This window comes from Stegodyphus dumicola, chromosome 1, assembly GCF_044657685.1.
Source record: "Stegodyphus dumicola isolate Sdum_Otavi_A_Nest chromosome 1, ASM4465768v1".
NCBI lineage: Eukaryota > Metazoa > Arthropoda > Arachnida > Araneae > Eresidae > Stegodyphus > Stegodyphus dumicola.
In genome coordinates this window covers 50,203,749-50,222,168 of record NC_140768.1, presented here as the reverse complement: position 1 = coordinate 50,222,168, position 18,420 = coordinate 50,203,749, and the positions used below count along the sequence as shown (strand labels likewise).

The 18,420-nt window shown below is 34.0% G+C and overlaps 1 protein-coding gene across 6 annotated transcripts in view; it reads left to right on the top strand.

The window, feature by feature from the left end:
• LOC118195250 (potassium voltage-gated channel subfamily KQT member 1-like) overlaps positions 1-18,420 on the top strand; it is a 383,599-nt gene that overhangs the window by 317,341 nt on the left and 47,838 nt on the right. For all 6 annotated transcript variants that reach the window (XM_085814315.1, XM_085814313.1, XM_085814323.1 and 3 more), the window contains exons 6-7: positions 14,241-14,351; positions 17,947-18,131. In XM_085814315.1, the coding sequence (XP_085670441.1) occupies positions 14,241-14,351; positions 17,947-18,131 (296 nt within the window). The remainder of the gene's footprint in view (positions 1-14,240; positions 14,352-17,946; positions 18,132-18,420) is intronic.

The following is an 18,420-nucleotide window of genomic DNA, read 5'->3' as shown; positions in this document are numbered from 1 at the left end:
CTACCAAACTACTAATTGAGTTTGATATATATTTATTAATCTCTATTTTTTTATTAAACTTATTTGATTCTACCTTTTACATATCGAAATTCAGGTTCATTCCAAATAAAATTCAGTCATTTTTTATGATTTTTTTTAATTTGTATTTTTAAATAATTTTTACAAATTTTTAAAAAATAATTTTGAATTATAATCTATAATATTTTCACCATCATTTTAAAGTAGGCGTATTTCTAAAGGATACCTGCAAAAAATTTGTTTTTATTCAAAACTTCCGAAGATATATGTGAATTTATATACTGACACGTTTTAAAATTGGGTATGTTTGTTGAAAGCGATAAAACACCAAATGTGGCTTAGACACTTTGCTAAAATTACTTGAAAGTAAGAACGATGGGACTTTTTTCCTGCTAATGTACAGTGTAAAAATGTAGGAACGAGGTGCCATTTTTCCCGCTCCGGCATAATGGAAGGAAAAGGAAAATTAGTTGCCATATATTAAGAAATGCACCAAGTGAATTATTCTTGGCGCAAACTGAAAACATTCCGCCAAGATAAATTTCTGAATTTCTCCGTAAATTTCGCCCCAAATTTTATAAAATTTTTTCCCTAGGCATGAATTGAGTCGTAGAATTGAAATACGGAAAAAATTGGTATGTTATTTCAGAAAATGTCCGATTTTATGCCAAAATACCTATGTTAGAACAGTGCTGTATATAAATCTAATATATAACCTAAGTCGCGCTTTCGAGACATGAAAAATCCAATTTGAATGCTTTCAATCGGCCCCGTAGAACGAGAGATATAAAACTGTCCCCCTTCCTCCTTTTTTTTTTTTTTTTTTTTTTTTTTTTTGAGCAGTGTACAAAATCTGTATGCAAACATTCTGATTAAAATGGTCTAAATGCTGCAATTTAGTTTAAATATCACGCTGAATAACAATCAAAAATAAATTCGAACACTAAGAATCAGAGTAATTTTTTTAAAAAATTTTGCAGAATTTTTTTTTGATTGCTGCGATTTAGTTCGTAAATAATTTGAGATAAACTTCAAAATTCAAATTTAAATGAACGCCGTCTGCCACCTGGAAATTTGTACATAAAGATAAAAGCTAAATAAATAAATATTTTAAAATAAAATTTGTTTCGTCGATTTTTTAATGGCAAAGTAAATGAGAGCTATCTACCTAATGGGAGGGCTGCCTTCGTGGAAGACTTTCTAATAAACTAAAATTTAATTAATATATACGTACAGAGACAGCAATTTTTCTCTTTTTTCTAATTTTCTATCGAATGATACTTAAATCTGCGAATGCTGCTGATTTCTGTTAAAGCATTTTTAAAAATTTCTTACTTGCTATATCCGTAATACATTTTTGATAGTGCTCTTAAAAATACAAGATAAGAATTGCAACTTTGTTACCTAAAGTAGCCAAAATCAGTAGTAGTTAATACTAAAAAATCCACTTCTAGTTACCTGATTATGAAATGAAAGTAAATATTTTCAACTGATTTTTCTGTTTGCAGTTAAGAGTACAAATGTCTAATAAGTTACATCGAATAAACGTAAAATAAATATTACGGTAAACTTCATCATACCCTTCAATGACTTTAGAACTTATCTTCGTTCTGTCGAATAAATCTGTTTAAATTTAGAGGAACGGTAACAGTATTAGAATCCGAGAGTCTCTCAATTGCTGGAAGAAGGTTTATTCTGCAAGATTTATTCCGAATTCTTAGATCGAGAGTATTCTAAAGATTAAAATGAAATTAACTTGAGACGCTGTGCGGGTTATTTAAAAGATACTGGCTATTCTGAATTTAATGAAATGAAGGGCAACCAGATGTTAACGTTTATATCTTCTCACCATGAGTGTAACATTCTGGAGGAAACGTTTAAATTTAAATATTAATTAACTTTTGAAAGAATATGCATTCTTTTTGAGCTATTGATTTTATAGAAATGTTTGTTAGTAGAATTAAAATGTAAACAATATTCTCAACCTATCGATATTCTTAACTGGAAATATTTGTAAAAGAAGGACCTAATTTCGTTATCCTTCAGATTTTATGAAATAACTGAGTTTATTTACTACTTCACTGGAAAGCTCAGAAATTAAAAGTTTTAAATAAGCACTCGGCAGTTAATTAATGACTTTCCGAGTGCCTTTCATAATGTTTAGTCTCTATTATCTCAACGTATTGTAGTTATTGAGGAATATGATTTTCAATAACCTTTTTACCAATTTCTCTGTGATATGAAACTCATCTCCGTCTGAGCTTTTGATATAAACGAAGTTCGTGGAGCAACCTGCAAACTTTAAATATCTCGTAAAATGTACGCGTGAATGTAGGAAGCACCTTCTTTTTATGTTTAAGTTACTCTAGAAAAAACAACATCCTGTTAGATATACAGTAGTATAGTCATTCCTTCATCATTAATTTTAAATTAAAAAGTATCGTTTCCGTTTAAAAATATTGTATATTTTTCCTGTTTTCTTTAACACTCTTGTCCAGTTTTTCAAAATCATAAAGACATGACAGTGTACTATCACCATTTTGAATTATTCACTTCGTTGTTCTGCTGAAGAATGTAGTGGATTGGAAATATTTAATTTAAATAATATTTCGCCTGACTAATTATAATCAGCTATTCATTCCTTTCTTCAGTTTTTAGTAGCTCTCAGCATAAATTCATATCTAATGTCCTATTCCTATATGAATCGAATTCAGTACTCCTAAATGAATGTAGAACTTTTCTACATCTTTGGATGGACTAACTGTCAAATTCATATGCGAATGTTCAAACATTGCCGTCAAGAGCCCCCCCCCCCGTTTAACAATACGAGTACAATATGCTATTTTACTATTTTCTCTTTCTATCTCCACCGTAATATTGCCACTCTTCCGAACAAACTGGCTGGCGATCTTAGAAAACTGGTACCCAAAGTAGTTGGTTACTTATGCTATATTTGAGGTGGACCTACTTGATTCTATTTAAAATTCATTTCATTTGGTAGAGTCTCGCTTGTTTTAGTAACATACACTAAATCAAGACTCTGATGTAGACATAACTGATTTATCGCTACGTCTAGATTAGCAAACTGAAACCTATTATAGGTGTAAAAGACTCTTTCATTAAGAACCCGTATAAGTTGAACAGAAGGCCCTCTAGTGTTTAGTCAGCATTTATGGCGTAATATCAAACAGTAGAATTTTAAATTAAACCTAAAATTTAATTAGCCAAAGGTTACGCGGAGATAGTTAAACGCGCAAGTTGGCTCTATCTAACACCGGCGTGAAAGCACTATCTGCAAGAATAAATAATGCCTGTAAATAGACATACTATCGTAGGATCACGCTGTGGCTAAAATAATCTGATCACGCTATTCAAACCTTCATTTCAATACGCGAGAGATGAATTTGCATTCTGAGAGGAAAAAGGAAAATGAGAAGTGAGAGTAAGGATTTCTAACTTAAAATAACTAATTAATTTACATAAATACCTTATAATTTATTGATTTAGAAGTCAAACAACAAAACTCAGCGTTATACTTTCACAGGACAAGTTTCCATGGTTTTACCGGACCATCATCCTCAGCTACAAAAGCGCAAAAAGTTTTGTTGTTTGCCTTCTAAAGTAATACTTATTCGGCATATTATTGTATCTTATAATTTATTAAAATTCAGGTTAGTTGTTTGAATAAACTTAAACTTGAAGAACTTATGTGTTAATTAAAATCAACCTCACAATGAATGGTATATGAGCTACAAATATGGATGTTCCTAAACTAAACATGCCCCACAAGAAAAAGGAAGAGTAAAATAGGAAAAAGGAAAAGCGTAAGTAAATATTAAATTCTATACGTAAAGTCGAAGAAAGTTCCAATCCACTACTCGGGGTAAAATGTCACTCCAAGCGAAGGATAAAGCTTCTCTGTTTTTTGTTTCATTGTAATAAATTTTGGTATAATGAGTTTCCGGGCTACCATTAAAATATTTTATCTTAATTAGTTATGCAAAATTGTTCTTTAATAAATCAGTTAGCCCAATCAGATAGAATTTGTTGCCGTGATAATTTATCATTCAAGCAAAATTTAAGTACCATAAAAAATAGAAAGAAAGAAAATTATACCGATTGTTATAAACGACTTAACAGATTTTTAAACATTGAATTTTAAAACATGTTACACGTAGAATAGAAATAATAAATGCAATTAAACATTAAACATCCAAGTTTTAATTTCCAACATCATATTTTCAACAAGTTTTAACAGCAACGTATTTTCCCATATGGTTTCTTTGGTCACAAGACGCACATCTATACGATATTTGAGTCCGGCCCACATATCTGTTACTTAGGCTAGAATTGGTAATGTGATTTTTAAACTCTACTAAAGTTTTGCCATGGTGAAGACAAAATCTTCGGAATGATCCACTGAAGTATCTTATGATCTATCTTCAATGCGTGAGAACTGAACTTCTTGTTGAGGAAATCACGTGAATTTTAAAACTGAGAAGAAACCCTGGACGTTTAAAATTAATTTTCATGTTGATGGCATTTAACGTTTAAAGTACGTTTTCATGTTTTCTTATTCCACATGTAATTTTTTTTACATGGCGTTTTAAAATCCGATGAATAATCATCCAGTATATGATCCAAATCGAAATCTTTTAGACGGTAATTCTTATGCAGCATAAGTCAACAAAATGTAGAATGTCGTCATAGAAGAAGTCGAACTTTTGTCATGCGCACTTGATTTGTTCTAGCTGGTGTATCCAAACTTCATCTACATGTGCTTTAAATACTAACTGAATTTTCATATTTTTAGAGCGGGTTTTAAATGAACATTAAGGCGCAGCGTAATTAAAAAATAAAGGAAAAAATAAAAATTATAAAAAGGTTTAACTTAAATTTAAAACTGCAGTATTTTGTATTTCTTAAAACCTTTTAACCGTATTATTTCTGTGTAAGTTTCTATAAACCATGTAACGTTATACTATGGGTATGTTAGCTTTCTTTTGTAGTTAAATTAATCACTCATAAAATGATTGTAAAAGACAAACATTTATTTAAAGATAAATCTTAATAACCTACACGTAACGTATTCGTAAACGTACATAACATAACAAACGTACTTACTGCATCGTACCATTAAACATTTCAAGCGTACATCATCTCAATGTATATTTTTAAAATTATAAATAGAACGACATCCAGAAATCAGCTATTGCCATTTTCTCCATAGATATTTTGTCTAATAACAATTAAATAATTTACAATAGTGCTTACATTCGACTATCCTGACTTTTCAATTGTCCTCAATTGAACCAAATCTTGTCATACATTAAAGCAACAAATAAACAACAACAAAATATAATAAGTAAGTAGGGAAAAATGAAATATAATTTAAAAAAATTGTGTAAGTCTTACACAAAGTCTGCATAGCGCAATGGTTTGCGCACTATTCGCTTGCGCCTATTAAGTTCGTCGTCAACCTCGTCATTATCATCATCTTCTGTATTTCTGGAAATGATGGCCTCCGAAGATTTGTTTTTAGCACGTGAATCAGCTTGGTGGGGCTTTCGACAACCCATTTTTGATCTGTAAAGTGGACAAGATCTAGATCCTTGACCGCGTGGCTACTGTTCTTCGTCATTTGCTTCAGTATCTTTACTAGTTGCTTCTCCTTCCATTCTACTTTGCATTCAGTGTCATTCCTATGATAGTGGATTCCTATGATAGTTGGCTCTATCTAACACCGGCGTGAAAGCACTATCTGCAAGAATAAATAATGCCTGTAAATATTGCTATTAAATTATTTGTTTTAAATTTTTGCTATTTTTTGCTATTAAAGCACCTTTGATAAAATCGTCTAGGATTCCAGTGATTGTCTCTTCCACCTCCTGAAACTCTTTTTTCGTTTTTTCTTTCATTTTGTTCATCTTCACTTCCATCACGTCCAACGTTTCGTGGAAGTCCTATGAATAGATAACTACAATATTGCCTGAAGTAAGAATGACGTAATTGTCTTCGTACGGGCCTTTGAGGTTATAGTTGCTGCTTATCATCCACATTCTCTTGGCTCTGACTACCATCACTTTCGTCATTCTGTCTTTGCCTTGGCATGAAATGGTGTTTAGAAAACAGTTGGCCACAGTGTCGATTTCTATTTGCAGCATAAGGACTATTTTTTACCGAAGTGCGATTCAGTCCAGTCAGATTTGCAGCTTCATTCCCCTTCTCTCGAATAACTTCAAATGCACCTAAGTCACCATCTCTTACACTTCGAACAACACTTTTTTGTTTTTCTTTACTGCACTTTGATGAACGAATGTATCTTCTTTAGGGTCCATTTTTATGAGATCAGTGCACCCGAGTTCTGAAATATTCAGTGCAAAACAATCTCTGTATTCATTCGAAAAACGCAATAACTCTTGCTGGTGATCAATGTCGAGATCCGAGCCAATTTTAACTTGGCTTAAACTTATAGGAACTGTTATGTTGTTAATATTTTCCGTTTTTGTTAAGTTCGAGCTCAATTGAGAAATTTCAGTATTTAAACATAGTTCAACTTCTGCTCTCCCAACGCATTGATCCTTTTGGAGCTTAACATTTCTATCGCCAACGTTAATCACTGGTATACAAGTTTCGCCATTTTTAATTTCTAATAAACAGCTTATACCTTCGGAAGGATTTTCTATCATAATTAATCCATTATCTACGGAATCTGTTTGAGAACTGACAAGACTGATCTTATTTTGCTCTAATTCATTTTTCTCAAGAGCTTTAAGGCAGACTCGATTTATTTTTTCATCAATTTGGAGGTTACTAAATAGTTCATCTTCCCTATACCCGAAATGAAATCTTTTTCCTATTCTGACATAAGCGATGTGAGGGAGATCAAGCCATCTCCGTCCGATTAGATCAACTGGCTGTGCATTATCAGGTACAAGGTATATATTTATGCCTTTGCCTTTTACATTATCAACTTATATTGGCTTTAATAATATCGGCTTTAATCATTCCTATAGAGGTCACTGCAGGCACCCTTTGATTTTCAAAACCGTACAATTCATTCATGGCAGGTTCTGGTTTCACTTTAAGTTTCTGAGCAACTGAAGTCCTTAAGAGACAAGAACTCCCCGTATCAATTAAAGCCCGTACTTCTTCAGAATTGTTCAGTTTTGCTTTCTTCAAATATGAATATTCAAATATGCTCTCTTCTAAATTTTCGCCAACTTGCTCAACAGAATAATTTTTATCATTTGAATGATTATTTTCAGCTTTAGTAACACAATTTTTAGCTTTATGACCTGTTTTATTACATTTTCGGCATGTTACTACTGGTTTGGGCAGCGGACAGTCCCTTGAGATGTGTCCCAAAATTATTACAGCTGAAGCATTTTGGTTCACCTTTTTCATTATGCGTGATACCGTAGAGATTTTTCTTTTCGTTGATTGTAGCAACTGGACCATCTTTAAAGGAATTTCGTTTGTCCTAAGACCCTTCTTTACGCGATTGTTTATTGCTGAAAGTTGACTTCAAGGTATCATAATCATCTAGTTTTTCAACTAAATCAATTGGTGAAATCAACTCAGACCAGATGTCAATAAAATGATCCTTTACTTCTGGAGACATTTTACGTTTTATCTGATCCGCTACAATAAGGTCGCTAAGTTTCTCAAAAGTATCTACTTTAATTCCGCTTATACATTCATTAAACAAATTTCTTAACTCATACGCAAAATTCTTCCATGTGTTTCCTACACATGTTTACTGTGCGTAAAAAATATTTCGCGAAATTTTTCAGGTGTCATCTTGTACCGCTTTAATAAGATCCTTTTAACTTCTTTATAATCGTTTGCAATTTCATCCGTTTCTCTGGCGATTAACTGAGCAATATCATACGGCAATAAGCCAAGCAAATGAGTAACCCATGTATTTTCTGATATTTCAACTTGTTTAGCCAAACGTTCAAACATGATTAAATATAAACTGATATCATTCTCGTCAGGTTTAAATTTTTGCATCAAACGATGAAGCTCTAACTTTGGATTAATGTGAGTACCACTAGCAATTTCATTGGTGCCATAATTTGTAGATCTACATTCTGCTTCAATACGTAGTTTTTGTAGTTCAAATTCCATTTCGAACTTTCGTTTCCGTTCCTCGTATTCTTTTTTTCGCCTACGTTCTTCAATTTCTTCTTTACGCTTACGTTCTTCAATTTCTTCTTGACGTTTTCGTTCTTCAATTTCTTCTTTATCTTTTCTTTCATTTACACTCATGTCCATAAATTAAGGATAATTCGGAGTCACGCGGAAATCGAACTCTAAAATAAATATATCACCTGTCAAATCACTACACACATCTTCAAGAATCATATGCAAATTTCAGGAAGTAACCAGATGACACCGATGGTACGTCACAATGACAAGAGTGTAAGACAGTGATATATAAGGAATACAGGTAAAGAAGTAAAATTGTTCGCAGTCGCTTTATAAGCATTTCAGTGCAATAACCGAATAGTTATGACACAAAGGACGCATTTGGATGATTTTTTACGTGGTAGAATTATCGGCCGTCTGGAATGTGGGCGTACCCAACTGGAAGTATCAGACGCACTTGGAATTGGCCAGAGTGTCATCTCCAGGCTTTGGCAACGATTTCAAGATGATGGTAATGTGAGTAGACGTTACAGCACAAGGTCGCCCCAGAGTTACAATGCCGAATGAGGACCGGTATTTGGCAGTTACTGCCAAAAGAAACAGGCGGAGCACAGCCTCAGACCTGTCTCGTCAGCTCTCTTCAGCCACTCGTACGACAATTTCAAGGCCGTGTACAGACGCTTAGGGCAGATTGGTCTATATGCTCGTAGGCCTGTCAGATGCGTTCCACTTACTGCAACTCACTGTCGCCTGCGGTTAGCCTGGAGTAGAGAGCAAGCATCATGGACACCGCAACAGTGGGCTTGTGTGATGTTTTCCGACGAGTTCAGGTTTAGCTTGCAGTCTTATTCTCGCCTAACTTTCATATGGAGAGCTCCAGGTACCCGTTACCACCAAGAAAACATCATTGAACGACACCGCTACAGTGGTGCAGGAGTGCTCGTTTGGGGTGGAATTATTCTGGATTCCAGAACTGACCTGCATGTTCAAATTGGAACCATGGCAAGCCAAATCTATCGGGACGTTATTCTGGAACAACATGTACATTTGTTTCGGGGCGTCATGGGCGCACAATTTGTGTTTATGGATGACAACGCCCGTCCTCATCGTGTAAACATCGTAAGCGAATGCCTTCAATCGGAGGATATCACCCGTATGGACTGGCCAGCATTCTCACCGGACTTATATTCATTAGAGCATATGTGGGACATGCTTGGCCGACGAGTTGCAGCCCGTCAACCTTCTCCTGCATGTCTACCGGAACTTCGGAGAGCATTGCTTTATGAGTGGTGTAATATCCCCCAAGATCAGATCGATAATTTGATACTCAGCATGCCTGGGCGTTGTACGGACTGTATTGCATCGTCTGGGAGACATACAATGTATTAACAATCATACCAACCATGTAATATTGGTTTTTTGTAAATAGTTTTTTTTTTTTTTTTTTGTAATTTGCTCCAGGGAGAAAAAATCGCTATTTTTCTAATAATATCAAATAGCATAGCATCCTTTTATGCTCTTTACCTTTTGTTTAATAAATAAGCTTTACAAATAAGTCAAATTTGTTTTGCTTCTAACTCTTCTTTCGCCTGATTTTGCATTATCCTTAATTTATGGACATGAGTGTATTATAATGTTTAACTATTCTTTGGCGCATTCTTCATCGTACTCTTTGCTAGCCAAAATTATCTTTTTCAAATTGTTCATTTTATGACTCTCATTTACATCTTCTCCAATTCTTCAGCTGATATTCTTAAATCGCATTTCTTTGCCTTACCGAAAATAGACATTTTCGTACTTGACTAGAAGAGAAACACGCTAATGTGACAATCAAAATCGTAAAAAACAACCTTATATTTAGCGTAGGTATAATGAAACACTCAATCGATTTCGAGGGCAGCTAAAGGTCCCTCCTCATCAGGAGAAAGAAATACATAGAAAGAAGAAAATAGGAATCACAGAAACACGTGGTGCTTATCAGCACTGCACGTGGATATAACTAGATTTTTAATCAGAGTTGCACTGGCCGCCTACTTTTACTGAGCCAGGCTGTCTGATCAAGCATAAAGAAATATTAGCGAAGTTAAAATAGGGAGCGAGGGGCAAATGCACATTACGCTCAAAATCTGAACTTCAAATAATGGAAAGCAACCACTGAACGGATTTTTATACCCTCTGGTAGTACCAAGTGCGAGGAGGTAACGCCATCTATCGGCAAAAATAATTGAATTAAGACAGTAGAATTTTAAAGGCATTAGGAAGGACTGGATTGGACTTCAAATGATTAACTAAACTTTCTAAATCTTTGTGAATGTGAAAAGCCTCAAGAAAATCCAATTCGCCTATGGAAGAAGCCTTTTGGATGATTTTTGCAGACCCAAAATCAAAATTATGGTTAAAAGTCCAGCTATGATACGCTATTGAAAACTTGTTAATTTCCCCTTTTTTGACATAAGATTCATGTTCCTTGATACGAAACTTCAACGCTCTTTTTGTTTGGCCAATATATCTTAAACCACACTGACATGATATACTATAAATTCCCCAAGAATTCAAGACAGAAACGCAATCTTTTAGAATCGAAGGGTGAATTTTATTAATAGGGGAGAAACCGACTTGAAAATTGAATTTCTGAAGAATCCGTGCAATTTTATAGCTAACAGAAGGATAAAATGGAAGCACGACAAGGTCATTGATATTATTTCTAACAGTGGAATGTCTTCTTTGATGGGAATCTGAAAATGTTTTGACGGCTTTATCAATAATCACGGGAGAAAACCCACGGTCAATCGCAACTGCTCTCAAATAATTAAGTTCATTGGTAAGCAAAGATTCAGAGGAACAAACTTTTAGCGCGCGGAAAACATAATAGTAAAAAGAAGCCATTTTTTGCTTAACAGGGTGGAATGACTTGGCATGGGGTGGTAAACAAACTGCAAAGGGTTTACGGTACACAGTGGTGCTAAAATCGGTTTCATTGCGGATTATAAGAATATCGAGGAAGGGGAGGGAATTGTTGGATTCAATTTCAAGAGTGAATTGGATGGCTGGATCAATTGAATTCATAATAGATAGAATCTCGGATAAATCCTCTTTATAACCGTCAAAAAGTGCGAAAGTGTCGTCAACATACCGAATCCAAAGACGAAAAGATAATTTATCAAATAATTTCATCTCAAAATAGTGCATATAAATGTCAGCAAGTACCGGACTGAGAGGATTACCCATAGCCTATAGAGAAAGCCTTTAAATTCTCCAAAATTTCGGAAACGCAGAAGGATACAATCCGCCACCTAATTACTCATAACGTTAATTTTAACAATAAATCTTTGGATCTTAGCAAAAAGGAAAATGAGATCTTACGTGAAATTCATTCTGATACTAATATCATTATCTCTAAAGCTGATAAGGGCGGACAGATGGTTGTTATGGACAAACACACATATATTACTGGAGTCTCTAAATTGATAAATGAAGGCCCATACTGCTCGATCCCTAAAGATCTTTCAACTTCGGACCTCATGAAAGTAAAAAGTGCTATTAAATCTTCCCACATTCTGCCAACTCAGTTGAAGAAATCACTTATTCCGCCTATTACTAATTGCGCTAGACTTTATGCTCTTCCAAAAGTCCACAAAACCGGTATTCCTTTTCGACCAATTGTTTCCAACATAGGTACTGCTTCATATCCTTTGGCCAAATATTTAGTTTCCAGATTTTCTCCTCTACTTGATAACAATATTCACACTGTAAAAAATTCTGTTGAAGTCATTGATAAACTTAAAAATATTTCCCCACTTCGTTCCATTATGGTTTCATTTGATGTCAAATCATTGTTTACTAATGTTCCGGTCGAAGGAGCACTAAATTGTCTTGAAACTAGGCTTCGGAAATTTCACTTCACACATACTGAAATTAATGAGTTGGTTTCGCTTACTAAAGTTTCTCTAAGTCAAACCCACTTTGTTTTCCAAAATGCATATTTTCGTCAAGTTGAAGGATTGGCTATGGGTAAACCTCTCAGTCCGGTACTTGCTGACATTTATATGCACTATTTTGAGATGAAATTATTTGATAAATTATCTTTTCGTCTTTGGATTCGGTATGTTGACGACACTTTCGCACTTTTTGACGGTTATAAAGAGGATTTATCCGAGATTCTATCTATTATGAATTCAATTGATCCAGCCATCCAATTCACTCTTGAAATTGAATCCAACAATTCCCTCCCCTTCCTCGATATTCTTATAATCCGCAATGAAACCAATTTTAGCACCACTGTGTACCGTAAACCCTTTGCAGTTTGTTTACCACCCCATGCCAAGTCATGCCACCCTGTTAAGCAAAAAATGGCTTCTTTTTACTATTATGTTTTCCGCGCGCTAAAAGTTTGTTCCTCTGAATCTTTGCTTACCAATGAACTTAATTATTTGAGAGCAGTTGCGATTGACCGTGGGTTTTCTCCCGTGATTATTGATAAAGCCGTCAAAACATTTTCAGATTCCCATCAAAGAAGACATTCCACTGTTAGAAATAATATCAATGACCTTGTCGTGCTTCCATTTTATCCTTCTGTTAGCTATAAAATTGCACGGATTCTTCAGAAATTCAATTTTCAAGTCGGTTTCTCCCCTATTAATAAAATTCACCCTTCGATTCTAAAAGATTGCGTTTCTGTCTTGAATTCTTGGGGAATTTATAGTATATCATGTCAGTGTGGTTTAAGATATATTGGCCAAACAAAAAGAGCGTTGAAGTTTCGTATCAAGGAACATGAATCTTATGTCAAAAAAGGGGAAATTAACAAGTTTTCAATAGCGTATCATAGCTGGACTTTTAACCATAATTTTGATTTTGGGTCTGCAAAAATCATCCAAAAGGCTTCTTCCATAGGCGAATTGGATTTTCTTGAGGCTTTTCACATTCACAAAGATTTAGAAAGTTTAGTTAATCATTTGAAGTCCAATCCAGTCCTTCCTAATGCCTTTAAAATTCTACTGTCTTAATTCAATTATTTTTGCCGATAGATGGCGTTACCTCCTCGCACTTGGTACTACCAGAGGGTATAAAAATCCGTTCAGTGGTTGCTTTCCATTATTTGAAGTTCAGATTTTGAGCGTAATGTGCATTTGCCCCTCGCTCCCTATTTTAACTTCGCTAATATTTCTTTATGCTTGATCAGACAGCCTGGCTCAGTAAAAGTAGGCGGCCAGTGCAACTCTGATTAAAAATCTAGTTATATCCACGTGTAGTGCTGATAAGCACCACGTGTTTCTGTGATTCCTATTTTCTTCTTTCTATGTATTTCTTTCTCCTGATGAGGAGGGACCTGTAGCTGCCCTCGAAATCGATTGAGTGTTTCATTATACCTACGCTAAATATAAGGTTGTTTTTTACGATTTTGATTTTCGTACTTATTAAAATGCAAATTATATATATATATATATATATATATATATCCTATTATCATTAACTTCCAATTAGACAACTTAGTAGAACACAGTTACTGTTATTTTATAAGTTTGTTTGACGTTCTAAATATATTTCAAAATTTAAAGAAATGAAAAAAAAAATAAACTCTCTTTCCAAAATGATAAAAAAATAACAAAATTAAATTCGATAATAAATATGTTACATCAATCAATGCACATACCTTGAAATTCAAATTCGTTTCAATTTATTTACGTATAGCAAATTCTTGTAGCTTTAGGCTTAGGTTTCAGAATAATCCCGCTTCTGATTTATGTTAGCTTCCTTTTATAGTTAAATTAATCACTCATAAAATGGTTGTAAAAGACAAACATTTATTTAAAGATAAATCTTAATAACCTACACGTAACGTATTCGTAAACGTACATAACATAACAAACGTACTTACTGCATCGTACCATTAAACATTTCAAGCGTACATCATCTCAATGTATATTTTTAAAATTATAAATAGAACGACATCCAGAAATTAGCTGTTGCCATTTTCTCAATAGATATTTTGTCTAATAAGAAATAAATAATTTAAAATCGTGCTTACAGGTATAATGTTTTTATTTTTACGTTTAATGTTTTAACAGATAACTCTGTGCACAGTTGGGTACGGCGACACCGTCCCGATTACGTGGCCTGGGAAGTTGATAGCAGCTTTCTGCGCACTATTGGGTATCTCCTTCTTCGCCCTTCCTGCTGTAAGTATCATATTTTTTCTTCCTAGATTTAGCTTATTCTTTTCCTGCTCTTCGTTAATCTTATTTATCGTCTTTTCTTTTACATCCCATTTTTAACACTTTGCACTATACATGGTATTTCAAAAGTATTGCATGATTAAATATTTTTTGGACGCGTGGCAGCAGATTCATGCTTCTAGTTAAAAATCAATCAAATAAATCTATTTTCAGATTATCGAAATTAATGGCCACATGATACATTTTAGTGGAATTTTATCATCCAGATGTAAAAATAAATTACAAGTGATTGTAAACTGTAGGGGTTTTAAGAGCCGGATGTTTGAATGAACTGTTATGACCTTCCGGTACGCCTTATATGTTCCTAAAAACACATATCTAATGAATATCGTTTTGAAAAGGTACTAAACGGATATGCATCAATTGTAAAGGATCCAAAAGGATATGTAACCAATTACTTGGTTTGTGCCGAATTTCCTAAGTAAAGACAAATTTCGGAGAAAATGCAGACCAGATCTGAAAATCAAGCCAGATGACTTTCCTAATTTGGGAAAAGATAAAGATTAAAGTAGTATAATTAGCCTTTTGATTCTGTTCAAGCCCTAATCCGCATGGTAAATCTGGTTGCGTGAGAGTTTTAATGTTCTTCTCCATGTGTAACTGCAGTTCGAGCCAGTTTCCCTTAAAACGCCTTCCACGAAGGTTTCATGCTTTGTTGTAATGCAAATAACCCAGCCGTAACTTAGAGCGTTTCTTTGGTTAACTGATTACGGCAAAGCACTTGAAGGCTACCTGACTAAGGGAAACGATGCCCTCTTGAAGGGATTTCTTTGGGAAATTTGCTTATAATATTCACATTTTACGTAAGGGCGGAACCACGGAAACATTTCTGCAGCCAATTCTGTTTTCCGGAATTAAAAATCTAGTCGAAAAAGATTTGTGGGATCCTAACGACTGTTAATATCTTGCCAAATTTCTAGTTAAGAAACTAATTTAAACTTCGTATTACTACGAAGGCATACTGCAAGCGGATTAGGCTATGCATCAAATACAGTCAGTAAAAACATATCTTCCTCACATGGCTATCAAATCAATACCATACTCATACACGTGCTGCGCCTTTTTTATAGCAATTAAATATACATATATTACAAATGACTTACGGCGAAACGGAAGAAGAAGGTACAAAGTAAAGTAAAAATGAAAGCTTAAAACCTTGCAAATAAAGGAAAATAAAGGCAGTTCCATTGAAAAAAATTGAAACTAATAGCCCTATAAGACAATCGTATTCTTTGGTAACTATATACAGTTGAACTCCGCTATAATGAACTTCAAGGAACCGGAAGTTTGGTTCGGTATATGAGATTCAATAACATATATCCCAAACGCGTAAAAATTGAATGAAGAATAAAAATAACAGTCACGTCTACTAAAAGAAGTGAATAATAACTCTAATTATTGAAAAAATGCTATTAAAATTTAATTGCAATTATTATTACGCGCAGTTAGTAAATTTGTTCGTTCTTTTCTATTCTCTTCAGAGTATCTGGCGAATTCATTTGCTTTTACCTGAAACAATTTTTCAGATATTGGCTTCTCTGAATGGTGAACCATTTCAGAAATGTTTCTTGAGCTTCTATTTTCTCCAACCTTTCTCAGCTTTCTTTTACTATCCAAATATTTTCCGCGTGCATAAGTTGCCGATTTTGAATTTATAGAGTCTGTCTCTCTTGTTCCACATAAACTAGAATGACTCTATAATGACCTGGCGAATTCTCGCACAGACGTGAATTTAACTACTGACTCAGACAAAGGGTAAAATTAACTCTTTAATTAATTCAAAATAGTTAACAGAAAGGCACGGTCTTCGTGCGTTACAAAAGCACCGTCAACTTGCGGTGGAAACTAAAATGTAGAACGTAAATCAAACCTGAAATAAATAGTGCAAGATAGCACTTAAGTTACGCCTAAGAGGTGGACTCGGAAGAACCTAACCGGCGTGAGGCTAAATCTGATAAGGCCAAAAGGCTTACTATCATAACAGCGAAATAACAACGAAACATGCGCTTGGCTAGCGAAACACGCTCTGAATAAACTGAGATATTCTCACGTTGAAATAAGCAGTTCACTTAACTTTAAATTTACATCCTGGCGAGAGAATGTGAGGGGAAGTTCAGAAGTCTAAATTAGGTATCAAACTTAAAATAAATTTGTTATGCAAAATAAGAAAAATCCTACGATATTTTCATATAGTGCCAGCTGTAAATTTGGATAAATTGTATTTCTGGCAGATATCGATTTGATTGCATCCCTTTTATATTTTTTAATATTGTTTAGTATGTTTTGAATAGACTCAATGCTTTACGTTTACACAGCTTTACGTTATAGAAAACTTTTCAGAAGCTTTACATTTACAGCTGGCCGTGCGAATAATTTTTTGACATAGAAACAGAGTGCAAAGAGTTTGGTCAAAGAATATGCGAGTGTACGAATTTCTTCTGGAAAATACGAAAAAAGAAAGTAATTCCATCACCTATGTGTTTTATATAATATCCATTTTTGTATAATATCCACAGTAGTGTACAGTATATTATTGTAGTCATTTCGCTTACGATATGTACTACTGTGATACAAAGATTTAATAACCTTATATCTTAAGAATATCTTATTTCTTGCAAAACTAAAGCATACAAAACCCATTCACGTTTTCTCCTTTTCTTTTTTGTTTTTAGTTGTCATGTGTACCATGTATGGTGTCCTAAGATATGTTTATTGTATCTCGTTATTCTCGAGTACATCGAGTTGGATATCACACCTAGCATTGCTTTTATTTAAAATACAAGGAAACGTAGGGGGATGATGATATCATAAAAGTAGCATAAATGTGTCTTTTTTCAAGAATGAAATGAGAAGTGTGGATCCAAATATCCTAAATCTGGATGATTTTAACGGTTAGTGATTTTTTTCGTTACAAGTTACAGAAATTCTAGAAAAGTATGAAAAATACAAAAATCATTCCATCGAAAATATAAATACATTTCGTTATATCCGATTAAAAATAATATATATATCTGATGTTATATCCGATTTAATAAAAGTTTATTTTATAAAAGCCTTTTTTACCTTATTTCATCTTCTTAATAAATATCTTCCACTGAAGGAAGTAAAGTATTCAAAAGAGAATACATGTTAGCAATCCGTACTATGCAATGCGTAAAACTTTGTCATGTGAAAAGCAATGAAACAGAAACTGCATACATTAAAAGATAAACATTTATATTTATTTTAGTGTAGAAGATGAAGATATTATGCAACAAAGAAAAAGCTTTCGTTTAGTATTCGTCGCAATGAGGGAAAAGCGAATAAAATGCATACAGTGTATTATTATTACATATATTTCTTATCATCGATAAATATTTTTGTTATTTACGAAAGCGAAAGAACGTTATTTTTTTAATTTGCTACTTTTTAAATCTAATTATTAACTTTTGCTCCATTTCTTAGTTCCGTATACCAAGGTATTCTTACGATTCCGTGCACCAAGAACTTAGCCTAAGTGTTAAATGTGGATTTCTTAGGATTACATGAATTATTTCAGGGTATCTTGGGATCCGGTTTCGCTCTCAAAGTCCAACAGCAGCAGCGCCAGAAGCACATGATCAGGCGACGAGTTCCAGCGGCGAATCTTATCCAATGCTTATGGAGGTGCTACGCCGCAGATGAGAATTCCATGTCCGTCGCAACCTGGAAGATCCACCAGTTGCCCTTACCTAGTCCTCCTGCGTGAGTATCACTTCTATTGTAATTTTTTAGAGTCTAAAACTATGTGTTCCACTTTTATGATTGGATGTTTTTGGTTGTGCTTCTGGGAGCGAGATTTCTATGTGAAGAGTGAACTGATTAGCTGTGCAGTTCAATTCGCTAATATTCCTTAATATGTTGTACTGAACGAAAATTCCAAGAAATTTTATGCACATTGCTCTACAACTCTTTTAGTTTTAACTTCAAGTTCTTCTTAATTTTAACTTTATTCAAGTTGATACTGGACATAAAGTGTAAAAATGTAAGACTA